Source organism: Podarcis muralis, chromosome 6 (genome assembly GCF_964188315.1).
Source record: "Podarcis muralis chromosome 6, rPodMur119.hap1.1, whole genome shotgun sequence".
NCBI classification, from domain to species: domain Eukaryota; kingdom Metazoa; phylum Chordata; class Lepidosauria; order Squamata; family Lacertidae; genus Podarcis; species Podarcis muralis.
Window position 1 is genome coordinate 20,795,598 of NC_135660.1, and position 13,664 is coordinate 20,809,261.

General features: G+C 41.9%; 1 protein-coding gene across 4 annotated transcripts in view; it reads right to left on the minus strand.

The window, feature by feature from the left end:
• Positions 1 to 13,664, minus strand: part of RSRC1 (arginine and serine rich coiled-coil 1) — a 177,005-nt gene that overhangs the window by 126,998 nt on the left and 36,343 nt on the right. For all 4 annotated transcript variants that reach the window (XM_028731398.2, XM_028731399.2, XM_028731396.2 and 1 more), the window contains exon 4: positions 12,131 to 12,307. In XM_028731398.2, the coding sequence (XP_028587231.2) occupies positions 12,131 to 12,307 (177 nt within the window). The remainder of the gene's footprint in view (positions 1 to 12,130; positions 12,308 to 13,664) is intronic.

The window sequence follows — 13,664 nt, forward strand, 5'->3', positions numbered from 1 at the left end:
GTTTACAAGACATTTTGTAAGGGGGACTATATAAATTATTGTAAAATGATTTAGGAAGGAAATAATTAGGAAATGAAGTTCAAAAGAATTAATTATAATAATAAAATGCTTGATTAGATAGTAAATTTGAAAATCATTAGACAGGATTGATGGAAGTCTCAGGCTATAATAGCCAAAATGAGGATGATGTGAAGTAATGTGAAGTTTTGTTTAGGAAATATATGCAAAAATTAATAAAAATGATTTTTAAACAACAGGGGTTTTTTATTTAAAAAAATCACTTGCAGTCAATGACCCTTCTATCTGCCCTAGCCCCTTGTGACAAAGAGTCCCAGGTAACAAGCGCCAAAACCAAAAAACTATATGAAGAGTTTAAAAATTATCAAATATCATCATGGCTAAATCATAGAATCTAAGAGTTGGAAGGGACCCAACCCCTTGCAATGAAATATTTTCAAGATTGCCAGGAACAACATCTTTCAGCCAGGAAATACCTGGATGAATAGGAATGTTTTAAAATTCCATCTAAAAGTTAATAATGAAAGGGACAGACACACCTCACCAAGGATCATATATTCACATCGAAGACTCGCCAATCTCTGCTGGAAGTTTCATCACCACCAAAACAAAATCATATAGTGCATTATAATATATATGTAATAGCACATTACAATACAGATATGGAAGCACAAATGTTTAGAATCAAAGTAGCAGTCAATTGTAGCACTTGACCCAATTATCTTTCTTCCATAAGGTTAACTACGTAATTTGAAATTTTCAAACAGATCAGAGAATTCTACAGGTTTCACCTGCTATACAAGACTTAAAATGTGAGTAAAACAGCTGAACAGCCAGTGGCTTCATGGTCAACTTTTAAGTTGACAAGAGAGAGAGAAATCAAAGTTGAGAACTCATTGGTGGCATCCGGCAGTTTTCCTATCTTCTTTACCACAGCAGAGGAAAAAAGTCATGAGTACAATTCATCTGGATAGGAAGCTCATTTCAAAAGACATTTCGCATTTCTAACTGTGATGATGTACCGTGCCAAATTCAAGCTACGACAAAGCAATGTTAAAGATGCCTTCATGACATTATCTCATCTGTTTCTGGCTCACTATAGAAAGCAAAGGGCCCTTTCCAACAACTGATAAAGTTCAAAACCAAAAAAAAAAGAGCACATGGAGCACACCTCCAGCCATCAATGATTTTGGATATATTGAGCTTCAGACAGTGAGGAAAAAAATACAGTAACATCATCCAATGAGAAGAAACATACCAGATCTTCACTTTCAAGATTACTCCACAAGCCACAGCTATCATCTTATAAATGGAAATAGTGAACTATATCTGCCCCGCCCCATGATGACCTGGATTGCAAGTTGCAATCCTACCTCTCAGTGCAAATTATTCAAAGTTTACAACCTAGAAAACTGGAAACAACTGTGAACTGTTGGCCATTTTGCAAACAGAAGGGCTCATTTGTTCAAGAAGGGAAGTGAGATGAAGCAGAAGCTCCCTGCTAGAGGAAGAGGGAAAACCGTTTTTGCTTATCCTTCCCTGCAGACCCTCACCATCTCGTATCTCAGTCTCCTGAATGGAATAGATTTTCAGGGGATACAAGGAGAAAGTGGAATAAGCAAATATATAGTCTCTCCCCACCCTTTCTCCAGTCCAGGGCATGTCAAAGTCCACTGACTGCAAGTCTAGATCCAACCATGAGAGACCAAAGGAAAGCAGAACTATGGTTTTAAAGTATTCAATGCTGTAGGAACTGTTGCTCCACAGATTTCTCAGGACATCTCAGATTATCTGCTAGTTTGTCACGAGGTGAGCGACCAACATTTCTTAAAATTCTGATAAAAGCTGCTTCTTGTTTTTTGCACTAATGGTGGGGAAATTCCTCAATGCCTTATTGAAGGGGCCACCAACCTTATTGGACCAGCAGACACATTTTGAATTTTGAGAAAGTCCTTTGGGCCATAGTCACAAAATGGCTATTATTTGGGGGAGGGGGGGCCCCACCTCCCCTTTTAGTTATCCTATATTTGGGTGTTTTAAAACAGAATACACATAAGGCTCCACATTATTTGTCCCAATCTTTGACCATTATCACAGTTTTTGCTTTTTAATACTTGTGCAGAATGGCAACTTTCCATGTACTATTCCTAAATAATATACTTGCTCTCTATTGTTTGATATAATAAATAATCAGCTTAAGCAATGGCTTTAATCATGACCACTTGTAGCAGACACTTAGCAGGTTTTATTTTATACAAGTAGTTAAAAAGGTTTTGGATCAGACCAAATGTTGCTCTTGTCTAGCATTCTATTCTATCAGTGGCTAACCAGATGCCTATAGGAAGACCATAAGCAGAACATGATCGCAATAGCCCTGCCCCATCACAGAAACTGATGATTAGAGGCATATGGTCTCCAATACTGGATGTAATACAAAGCCATCATGACTTGTGGCTACGGATATACTTATTCTCAGTAAATTAGTCTAATTCCCTTTTAAAGTCACCCAAATCTGTGGCCATCAAATTCCAGAGTTTAGCAATGAGCTTACAATGAGCACTTCCTTCCATCTGCCCTGAATCTTCCAATAGACATATTCACAGAATGGCATTTAGTTCTAGTATTATGGGACAGGCAGAAAACATCCCTCTGTTCACTTTCTCCTCACCATTAATAATTTCATGCACTTCTACTATGTCCCATTGCTTGTCATTTTTCTAAACCAAAAAGCCCCAAACGTTGTAGCCTTTCTTCTTAGGCAAGTTGCTTCAGCCCCTTGGAAAATTTTGGGTTCCCCTTTCTGAACTTTTTCCAGCTCTGCAATATCCTTTTTAAGGTGCAGTCACCAGAAATATACACTTACAGTCACACCAGGCATATGTATAATAGCATTAAGATACAGGCAGTTTTATTTTCAGTCCTTTTCCTAGTGATCCCTAAGCTAGAATTTGCCACCTTCTTAATTGCTGCACAATGAGGGGGGGGGGAATTCATCAAGCTATTCACCATGACTCCAAGATCTCTTTCCTGGTCAGAAATTGCTAGACGCCATTGGTGTATTTGTGAAGTTAGGAGTTTTGTCCTAATATGCATCCCTTTACAAAAGTGTTCACTATACATTAAAATCTGTATCATGTAACAAATGGGTTGAATTATTTAATTTGAAATAAGTTGACGCTGTTAACACACTGAAGTTATCAGCTAGTAGAAGACTATAAAAGAAACCTCAACCAAAATTTAAAATTTTACTTTAAAGTATTACATGCAAAAACCAAACAGGAAATAAAAAACCAAGAAAACAAGTCTATCATTGAGCAAACAATGCTGCCACTGCTGCTGCTTCAAGGTAACACTTCATCCAGTGAAAGTATACTTCATCCAGTGAAACATTTAGCCTTCGCCACTTGTGAAAGACAACAAGATCTCTTTACAATGTCTCATCTTTTTCAATAAATTTTGCATAGAAACATGTTGCTCAAGCACAGAGTTGCCTGCTGTCACACTGGAAGTATGATAAATGTTTAATGAAAACAACACCACACAGCTTGGTGTCAGACAACAGCTATCACACAGACCCACTTTGATCTAAAGAGGCACTTAAAAGGAGTTCTGAACATGCTTTCTACCACAGAACTCTTATAACCTATATGCAAATCAGGCAAAATTAGCATAAATGACTTCCTGCTGCATAAAGTACTAAGAGGTAAGAAAAATATGACAAGCTCCAAGAGTGTCTGACTGCTGTCAAACTAAGAATAGTCCAGCTTTCCTTGTTTATTGTCTCATGTTTCCTGCCAAGTGCTAAAAGCCCATCAACAGGCATTTATTTATAAAATTGTGGCCAGCAAAAGTCACTAGATAAGGGCATTAGTTATACAAAAAATCCACCTATAAAAATGAGCTAATTTCAACTGAAAAATGTTAGCCAAAACACTTTTTCTTTGGAAGTCCTTCATAGGGAATACACCAAAAAAGATACTCAAACATGTCCATTCCTGAATTGTAAGTGTGTCTGCTCCCAAGTTACTATTCACACTGGCTTCCCATTTGTGGGTCTCATGGTTCCTTTAAAATACAAAAGATCCCAAAAATCTTCCCTCCCACCCCCCACCCCTTGATGGTGCAAGCATTGAGCAGATAATACAAGCAACAAGTGTAAGTGACATTCATCATGACTCCAACTTACAAATCTTATGTACAATAAAAAGTTTGGCAAGGAGGTTTAGATCTAGGAAAAGTAAGAGAGAGAGAGTCATCTAATTATTAAATGCTAGCACTGAACACAGTGGCTTCAAACATTTCTTCCTGTTGAGTCCACAATACAAGAATCCCAGAGACGAATCTTCCAGAAAATCCTGCAGTTCTTCATCGTGTAGAACATGCTAAAATATCAACATCCAGGTACCATCGTAACCGCTGTCAGAAAACCTAGTCTGATGAGACCTTGCCTTCTGGTGCTACTACTATGACATTCATTTTAAGTAATTCAAGTATAAAAGCCTCAGCGCCTAAGGCTTGCCGATCGAAAGGTCGGCGGTTCGAATGCCCGCGGCGGGGTGCGCTCCCGTTGCTCGGTCCCAGCGCCTGCCAACCTAGCAGTTCGAAAGCACCTCCGGGTGCAAGTAGATAAATAGGGACCGCTTACTGGCGGGAAGGTAAACGGCGTTTCCGTGTGCTGTGCTGGCTCGCCAGATGCAGCGATGTCACGCTGGCCACGTGACCCGGAAGTGTCTCCGGACAGCGCTGGCCCCCGGCCTCTTGAGTGAGATGGGCGCACAACCCTAGAGTCTGTCAAGACTGGCCCGTATGGGCAGGGGTACCTTTACCTTTACCTTTATTGAACTATAAATTTTTCAGTTGAAGTGAATGCCAAAACAGAACAAACTTTCTTAGAAAGAGTATTCCATGGCTTAAGGAATAGTATATATAGTTTGGTTAATCATTTACCCACTTTTCTGCCTCACACCTGCTAGTTATCCCAAAAGGTAACAACTTTCAGTAGCACAAAAAGAGCTTAAGGCTTGTGAGTATCCCTTTCTTATCCAAATAGGGATAGAAACTGGCATTAAATAACAGTAACATGTTGCTGTTAGCAAGCTAAATCTTCAAAATGACAAATAGCTGTATAACAAAAGTTTCTTAGATCCATATTCCCTGCGCAGGCATTCTTTGATCATCGTCTGATTAAATGAAAACTATATTCCATGTTAAAAGGTATAGGAGGTATGAATTACATCAAGAACCTCCTGTCAAATTTCATTCAGTAGCTTATTAATATTTGAAGTGTTTCTAAACAGTATGAAAACCTTATTTTCAAAGCCCTACATATACAAGATGATCTCTGAGGGAGAGAGACCAATGTTGTAAATTGCTCTATGTTACCAAGATAATATGAATATTGCATGGAACAGAAAATATGGTACCCCAGACTGTATGAGTGATAATATACTCATGCTGTTATAGCATCTATCCCCTATCCCTTTCCAAACAGTCTATTCCTTTCAGCAACTTCCAACAAGATCAAATGCCACTGATATAACTCCTACAGTTTGGGTCAAGGAGTCATAGCTCTGTGGCAGAACAATGTGCTCACTTAGGCAGTATCAATACTAGGAGTAACCTAAATGCACCAAAGTACATTCAATGACTCAGTAGTTATCACCAGGTGCAAAATAACATGAAACTAAAAGACATATACCTAGCTCAGTTTCATAGCTGTCAACTTACAGATTTGAAAATAAGGGGCCAGCCGCCTCGAAAATAAGGGATCAGCAGCCAAAATAAGGGATTTTAGACAATCAGCAGGTTCCTAGCACGAAGTGGGGGCTGCCCAGCTCCCCTCATTCCCTGCAAGCCTTCCTTTCGCCGTACCCTCCGCCTCTCGCTTCTTCCTTGCTCGCTCATCTCTCCCCACCACACTTCCTAGGGAGGGAGAGGGGAAGGGGACGGTCTCTCCAGCTCTGCCGCCGAGCTGAGGACAGCTGCAGCCCCACCGGGAGAGGCGAGGTGAGAGGGCAGGGAGGACATTGGGCTGCTGTTGCTAACCCTCCTCCCTCCCTGGCGGGGTGGAGACTGCTGCTCCTCCCACCTCAGTTTTCTTTCGCCTGCCCCGCGGCGACGATGAGCGGCCTATTGGGTTTTTCTTTGAAAGTGAAAGTGCCTTGGGTGTGCAGAGGTGGCGGGAAAGGCTTGCATGGCTGCATTAGATGGGAGGGAGGAGAAGGGGGAGTGGGGGGTGGAGATTGCAAAAAAAAAAACCAAAACCCCGTGCACTCAGGGCGGGTTTGGTTTGTTCCTGTCACTGAGAGAAGAGAGGAGGCGGGGGGGGATTCTCGCTGAGCCACCGCCATTCCCTGATGTGAAGGGACTCGGGGATCCTGGAAACTGGGGGGGGGAGTGAAGTGTTTGGGCCGGGGGGCGGGGGCGGCACTTTTGCTGCTGCCACTGCCTCTGTTGCTGCTGGAGAAAGGAAGCGGCGGCGACGAAGAGGAAGAGGAAGAAGACAAGGGGGCTCAGGCGGGGGGGCGTTGCCTGGCAGTCCCGGGCTTGGGGGGGGGGGACGGATGCCGCGGAGCAGCGTGCAGCTGTGGGGTGTAGTTGTTGCTGCTGCCACCGCTGGCAAGGAGAAGGGTCGGAGAGGCCGAGCCAGACTCAGGGAGGGAGGGAGAGGAGCTGCTTCCTTTGAAACCCAGGAAATTTACGGGACATCATCAATCCGGCACAGCAGCGGGACACGGCACTGGGATAAGGGAGTTTCCCGCCAAATAAGGGACAGTTGACAGCTATGCTCAGTTTAGTCCTTGTCAGAAACCTGGTGCATGAATTTTGTCTGAAGAAAATACCCTATTTTGTGAATGGTGAACAGGAAAGATCTATTAAAGTACTCTTTTTTTCTTTTTTGCAAACTAAAAACATCTGGTTAGATTTGGGCCGTGCAAAGAAACACTGTTTGCTTCAATAAATCATCATAGTTGTGTTCCAATTACACAGTCAGACATAACATTGCTGCTATGCCGCAAATTGTAGTGTGAAGCAACCAACTGCCTCAAGAAAAGAAAACAACACTTACAGCACACTTTCGTAGCAAATAAGAATTACTGCTTTTGCCAGGGATGGTTAAGTAATCCATCTGCTCCGTATCTGGAAAAGAACTGACCAGATCCACACCTTCTGGATCATTGTGTAGATCAAAATATATTGTGGCAATCGCCCCACACTTTGAACTGCTATTTAGAATTTGACAAGGTGGTTCATGGGCCGCCTTTAACATTTTTTTCTTTAATACACCCCAAAAACACATCTTTCTAGCTGCTTGAATCAGCCTTCATTTTTTCCATATACAAAGCGTTTCAGAGGTTGGCGAGGTGACATCATCACATCCCATCACTCCTGGAGTTCAAGAGGCAATTTCAGCACCATTTTCAAAGTGTGTGGGTAGTGTAAAGTACCGTATTTTTCCCTCTATAACACGCAGATTTTTTCTCCTAAAAAGGAAGGGGAAATGTCTGTGCGTGTTATGGAGCGAATGTGTGGTCCCTGGAGCCAAAAAATCAAGCAAAAGTCAAATCGCTCTTCACGGAGAAGGGAAACCTGAAAAGAGGAAGTGGCAGCTTTCCTGCATTCTGCCTCAGGGTCTTACTGCCCACCCTCCTCTGTTTCGTTGCTGTGATTGCTGAAACGGAACAAAGAGCAGGGAAAACCCCTCCCCTCCAGGCAAGCAGAGGGGAAAGTGTCGTCTCTGTGCTCCGGTACTGCTGGGGGAGAGGGAGAGAGAGTGGGGGAGGGAGAGGGAGAGGGGGGGAGGGAGAGGGAGGGAGGGGGAGAGAGAGAGAGAGAGAGAGAGAGAGAGAGAGAGAGAGAGAGATGGCTGGCTTGGGGGGGAACTTTTGCCTCCCACCCGTTAAATCCCTCTCCAGCATTCTTAGCCAGCTGCTTCTCTGCACACCCCTCTCATGTCCCTTCTTTGTTTTTCCTTCACTCCCCACTTAAAATGTGGTTAAAAAGCATGGATCCACATGGATCCTCAGGATCTTTGCATTGGGTCACCCCAAATTCACCATCAGATCACATAGCATGTCCATGGCTACAGCCTGCACCAAAAAAATCACGCACCCACTGTTGCCTGGGGCTGCAATGGTGCAAAAACGTGGTTAAAAAGCATGGATCCACATGGATCTTCAGGATCTTTGCATTGGGTCACCCCAAATTCACCATCAGATCACATAGCATGTCCATGGCTACAGCCTGCACCAAAAAAATCACGCACCCACTGTTGCCTGGGGCTGCAATGGTGCAAACACGTGGTTAAAAAGCATGGATCCACATGGATCCTCAGGATCTTTGCATTGGGTCACCCCAAATTCACCATCAGATCACATAGCATGTCCATGGCTACAGCCTGCACCCAAAAAATCACGCACCCACTGTTGCCTGGGGCTGCAATGGTGCAAAAACGTGGTTACAAAGCATGGATCCACAGGAATTATCAGGATTTTTGCATTGGGTCACCCCAAATTCACCATCAGATCACATGTCTGTGGCCACAGCATGAAGCACAAAAATGATACATCCACTGTTTCATTCAGAATGTTTTTTCCCTTGTTTTCCTCCTCTAAAAACTAGGTGCGTGTTATGGTCAGGTGCGTGTTATAGAGCGAAAAATACGGTAGATGTCCTTTTTGCTATTCCAAGTGGCTAGCAAAACACGTTTAAAAAAGAGAACTTAAAAGAAGGATCACCTTATCAAATTGAAAGTGGATAAAACGGAGGGGTTTGGTGTAGGGTATTGTTTTGTTGTCGGGTTTTTTTGTGTTGTTTTATTTTAATTTTTTTGCACATTTATGTAGAAATGAGATGAAACAGGCAAAAGAGGGAACAAAAGTAGAAAAGAACTTGAATGGAATAAGCATATCCCTACTCATGAGCCTACCTCCAATACCATCGTCTATGAATAATCTTCTTACATTTAAGCTATTTTTAATGTTACAAAAAACTAAATGATATAAGTTTGGTTATTTTATTAACAAGTTTTTGTTAATGAAACAGGGGAATGAATGTGCCGCTGGTGTTATGGAGACTTGATTAGGTTCTCTAACAATGCTGCCAGTGTAGACATAGAGACAGAGCTGGCTTCCAGGACTGCTGAAGGGTCTGGTTCCAGCATCTCTAGAAAACTATATGGTGTATCCAGCCTGAGCCTGATGCCCACTTAACAAGCTTTTTATACTGCTGTAAACCTTTGTTTCACTGACAAAGCTTCTAACCTAACACAGCTACAACATTTCACTTCAAAGGCCACATCCTTGGAAAGCAACCATCTGTCTACAACTCACTTCATATTCAGTGTTTATCTTATGCTCCTCAACACCACCACCACCATTTCTGACATCACTGGACAAACACTTGTCAAAGCATACAGCACAGATGTAACAAGGCTCGAAGAAAAGCACTCCAGATAACACTAAAAAAAGCCCGTTTGGACAAACACTGGGAACATGAACACCGTGGAATATCTAGGTACACCAATACCGGCAAGTTGAGCAGAAATAAAATAGCATCTTTCTGTGACCGGCAAACTTACATACTAGATCTCACCTTTTCTTAAAAGATATTAAAACAGATTCAACTTCTTCTGACCAATGTGAATTATTCCATGCAGTGGCGTAGCGTGGGTTGTCAGCACCCGGGGCAAGGCAAATAATTTGCGCCCCCTAACCTGTGGATTTGCACCCCCTAACCCGTGGATTTGCGCCCCCTAACCTGTGGATTTGCCCTAACCCCAGATGTTGCGCCCGGTGCGGCCGGCCCCCCCTGCACCCCCCACTGATTCCATGGTCCAGATTTGCTTAGACATCATTCTACACACACTCTCTATATATAGATAGATATAGATATAGATATGGTTGGACAGTGTTCTCGAAGCTACAAACATGAGTCTGACCAAACTGCGGGAGACAGTGGAAGACAGAAGTGCCTGGCGTGCTCTGGTCCATGGGGTCACGAAGAGTCGGACACGACTAAACGACTAAACAACAACAACAGATATAGATATAGATATATTGATATAGGTAGATATGATACCCAGAGGTTGGTTAAAGTCAGTATTCAGGTGTATTTTAAACTGGTGGGAAAAGATCAACGCTGTAGGCGCCTGATGCAGTGCTGCGTATCTGAAGCAAGCTCACTCCATAAAGGGAGAGCCACCCTAATGAAAGCCCTCTTCCAAGTTGTTGTGAGATGGATTTCTGCCAGTGGATAATAGGGCCTCCTCTGACGATCTTAGTAAACAGGCAGGTCTGTACCAAAAGAAGCGTTCTATCAGATTGCCTAGTTTCAAGCTGTTTAGAGCTTATAAATCCCTAACAAGACGTTAAACTTGGCTCGGGAGCAAATAGGCAACCAGTGCAATTCTTTTAGCATACAAGTTACCTGTGTGTGGCAGAGTGTGCCACTAAGCAACCTAGTCCCCACATTTTGCACCAGCTGCAGTTTTCAAACTAACCTTACCAGCAGCCCCAGAGAGCTCATTGCCATAGTCCAGCCTAGAAGTTGCCAATGTGTGAGTCACTGTAGCTAAACAGTTACAGCCATACCAGCTGAACCTAGTAAAACGTGCTCCAAACCACTAAGGCCATCTGGTTCCCCAGTGACTGCATACCCATTCCTTCAGAGAGTGTGCAACTCCACCTAAAACAGATTAACTTTCCAGTTCCCAAACTTGAGGACAACTCACTCACAGACCTATTTTGCCAGGATTCAGTTTAAGTTTATTGGCCCTAATCCATCCCATCACTGCATCCAGACGTATTATTTTAGTCCTCTGTTTCTTTAAACTCTGGATCTGTGAACGTGAATGTTATGTCAAGAAAAGAAGGAAGGACAGGATCCAAGATGCTGAACTTATGCTCATAATATATTTTTACTCCTAAATCATTCTGTATGCTGTCTGCAGCAAAATAAAATTAGTAATACTTGCTTAGCTTACAACGTTGTTGAAAATATTACTGAGATCATGCATATGCGAGAGGCCAAGTTACAGGGAACAAGGCAGAGGGCCTTCTCGGTAGTGGCGCCCGCCATGTGGAACGCCCTCCCATCAGATGTCAAAGCGATAAACATCTACCTGACATTCAGAAGACATCTGAAGGCAGCCCTGCTCAGGGAAGTTTTTAATATGTGAAATTTTAGTGTATCTTTCATCTTGTTGGAAGCCGCCCAGAGTGGCTGGGGAAACCCAGTCAGATGGGCGGGGTACAAATAATATATTATTATTATTATTATTATTATTATTATTATTATTATTATTATTAGAAGCTCTTTGCACACTCTGAAGTGCTACAGAAATATTCTTCTTATTATGACTCAGTATTGCCACATACACAGCAGAAACAATTGCTACAGATAGTGAAAGACACATGCTAACATGGTGATAGAAACAGGAAAAAAAAGGTCCTAATGAATGGCCTTGCTTGCACATCACATAAACCATAGTTTAAAATACTATAGTTTAAAATACTATGGTTTAATGTAAAAAAAAGCAGACTGCTACTGTACGGTGATCAAAAGTTCCCATAGTGCTCCGCCGCTGCAGACACAGGTTAGAGTATGGCTTGTGTTCTCCAAATCCAGGAGCAGGTTTGTGTCCTCCAAAAAACTCACAAATGGAAACCAATGCTTATTCTTATCTTACAGCTCATTGTTTGTTTGGATGAAACAAACCATGAGCCTCAGTTAATATGGCACAGCATGCCAGGTTTGTCTTTCCACAACACAACAGCAGTAAGAGCAGTGGAGTGGAGCAAGACATTTTCAGCAATGTGCACCAACTTACTGCTCATTCACATTAAACCTTAATTTGTTTTAAACTATTGACATGTGAACTGGGCCGATGCCTGTGACTACTAGTTCCTGCAGATAAGCTGATGTTAAATAACTGCTGACCTGATTAGTGGCCTGCATTTGGGGGCAGGAGAGAAGGACTACTGGGATCTATATAAGATCACAACATATTAAATATTTCTAAAAGAAATTACGTAAAACCAAGGGGGGGAAATAATACTATGATATTCAAATTATCTCACTATTTCATTAATTAATTTCCTTTGTTACTTACCCACTTTGGGTATAATGCTGGTCCTTTTCTTTTCCTCTAGCCCGCTCCTTCTCTCTTGTCTTCTCTTTATCTCTGCCTTTACGTCTTTCTTTATCACGAGATCTGCTGCGTGTTCTTCTGTGACTGGTCCTTTCACTGCTTCGGCTATAAGACCGTTGTTGAGGTCTGGAGTGGGACCTATAAGGTTGAACAGTAAGCAAAGTGGGTTTATTTGTTTCTTCCAATGATGAACCCACACCTTTGGAACTCTCTTCCCAGAAAGATACATATGGCCCCATCACTGCTAGTTTTTTAAAAAGCTACTGGGCTTAACTGCAATTACTGTATTTTCAGGAATGCTAGACTCCTGCAAAAAACTACCTTGTGAGAGTGTTGTACCCTGAAAGGCGTCTTAAAATCATTTAAATAAACAAACTATGGTTTGCACATATCACACTTTTCCAGTTTAGAGCAAAACAGCAAAATATGGCTTGTTGCTGTATCAGGAATGCAAGTATTTTATTGTAACCTATGACGGAGTAGAAGGAGGAAGCATGTGATTTCAAGGCTGTTCATAATGCTAAACCATTTTTTGCATTACTTTTTAATGGAGCTCTTAAGTTACTCTCCATGAGCACAGACAGTATAATGCAGAACACTAGCTGCTAGGAAGAAATGAGAAGAGATGGTGACAATCGCACTTTAATCTTTTATTTTGTACAAACTTTCAAAAAACCCTTGATTTCACAGTGCAGATATAAAACCCTGTATGCTTCCTATTAGAAATCCTGATTTTAAGCATATACAAATGTAATGCAATACACTCATTTAATCTACTAAAACCTGAAGATTGATTAAAATTTCTTAAACAGAATGGTGGTGCTAATGACGCAGCAACCACCGACAGTTGCCTTAGATCCTTTCAAACAGATGATGAGGAATGTTCTGCAATGAATTCAATGAACTGCCACTCCATACAGCTATAGCTTTAGTGAAAAATGCTGATGTTGCAGATTCTAAATCAGTTTAGAACCAGTCTTCTATAATCCACTCAATGTGGCATTGTCTTTATTGGAAGGTGTTGCATGGTTCACTTTATGCCACTAGGAGGTTATCCCACCAATATACCAGGTTCACAGTTCCCCAAAATTTTCTGGAAACATTTCAAGTGCTGCTTCTTACCGATAAAGCTTCCACATACAAAACTTAGAAAGATAACTTTTTCCCTTAGGGTACAAGCTTACGCTGCATACAGACGCACTAAATCATGGTATAGTGCTGTAAGAATGAATGTGCAAGAGTAAGTCTTAGACCTAAAGACTCTTCCCTTTCTTGCTTTTTCATACACAAGACAATGAGATCTAAAGTCTACATTTGCAGTGTATCACAAACTGCACTTTCCCATTTTGTCCAAATCCTGGTTTGTTGACAAACCGTAGTTGTTTTTTTACAAACCACAGTTCTAGGAAACTACATTTTGTTTACAAACTGCAAATGAAAGATTAGAACTGCATATGAAGGAGGAACCGTAGCACTAACCACATCTGAATGCAAC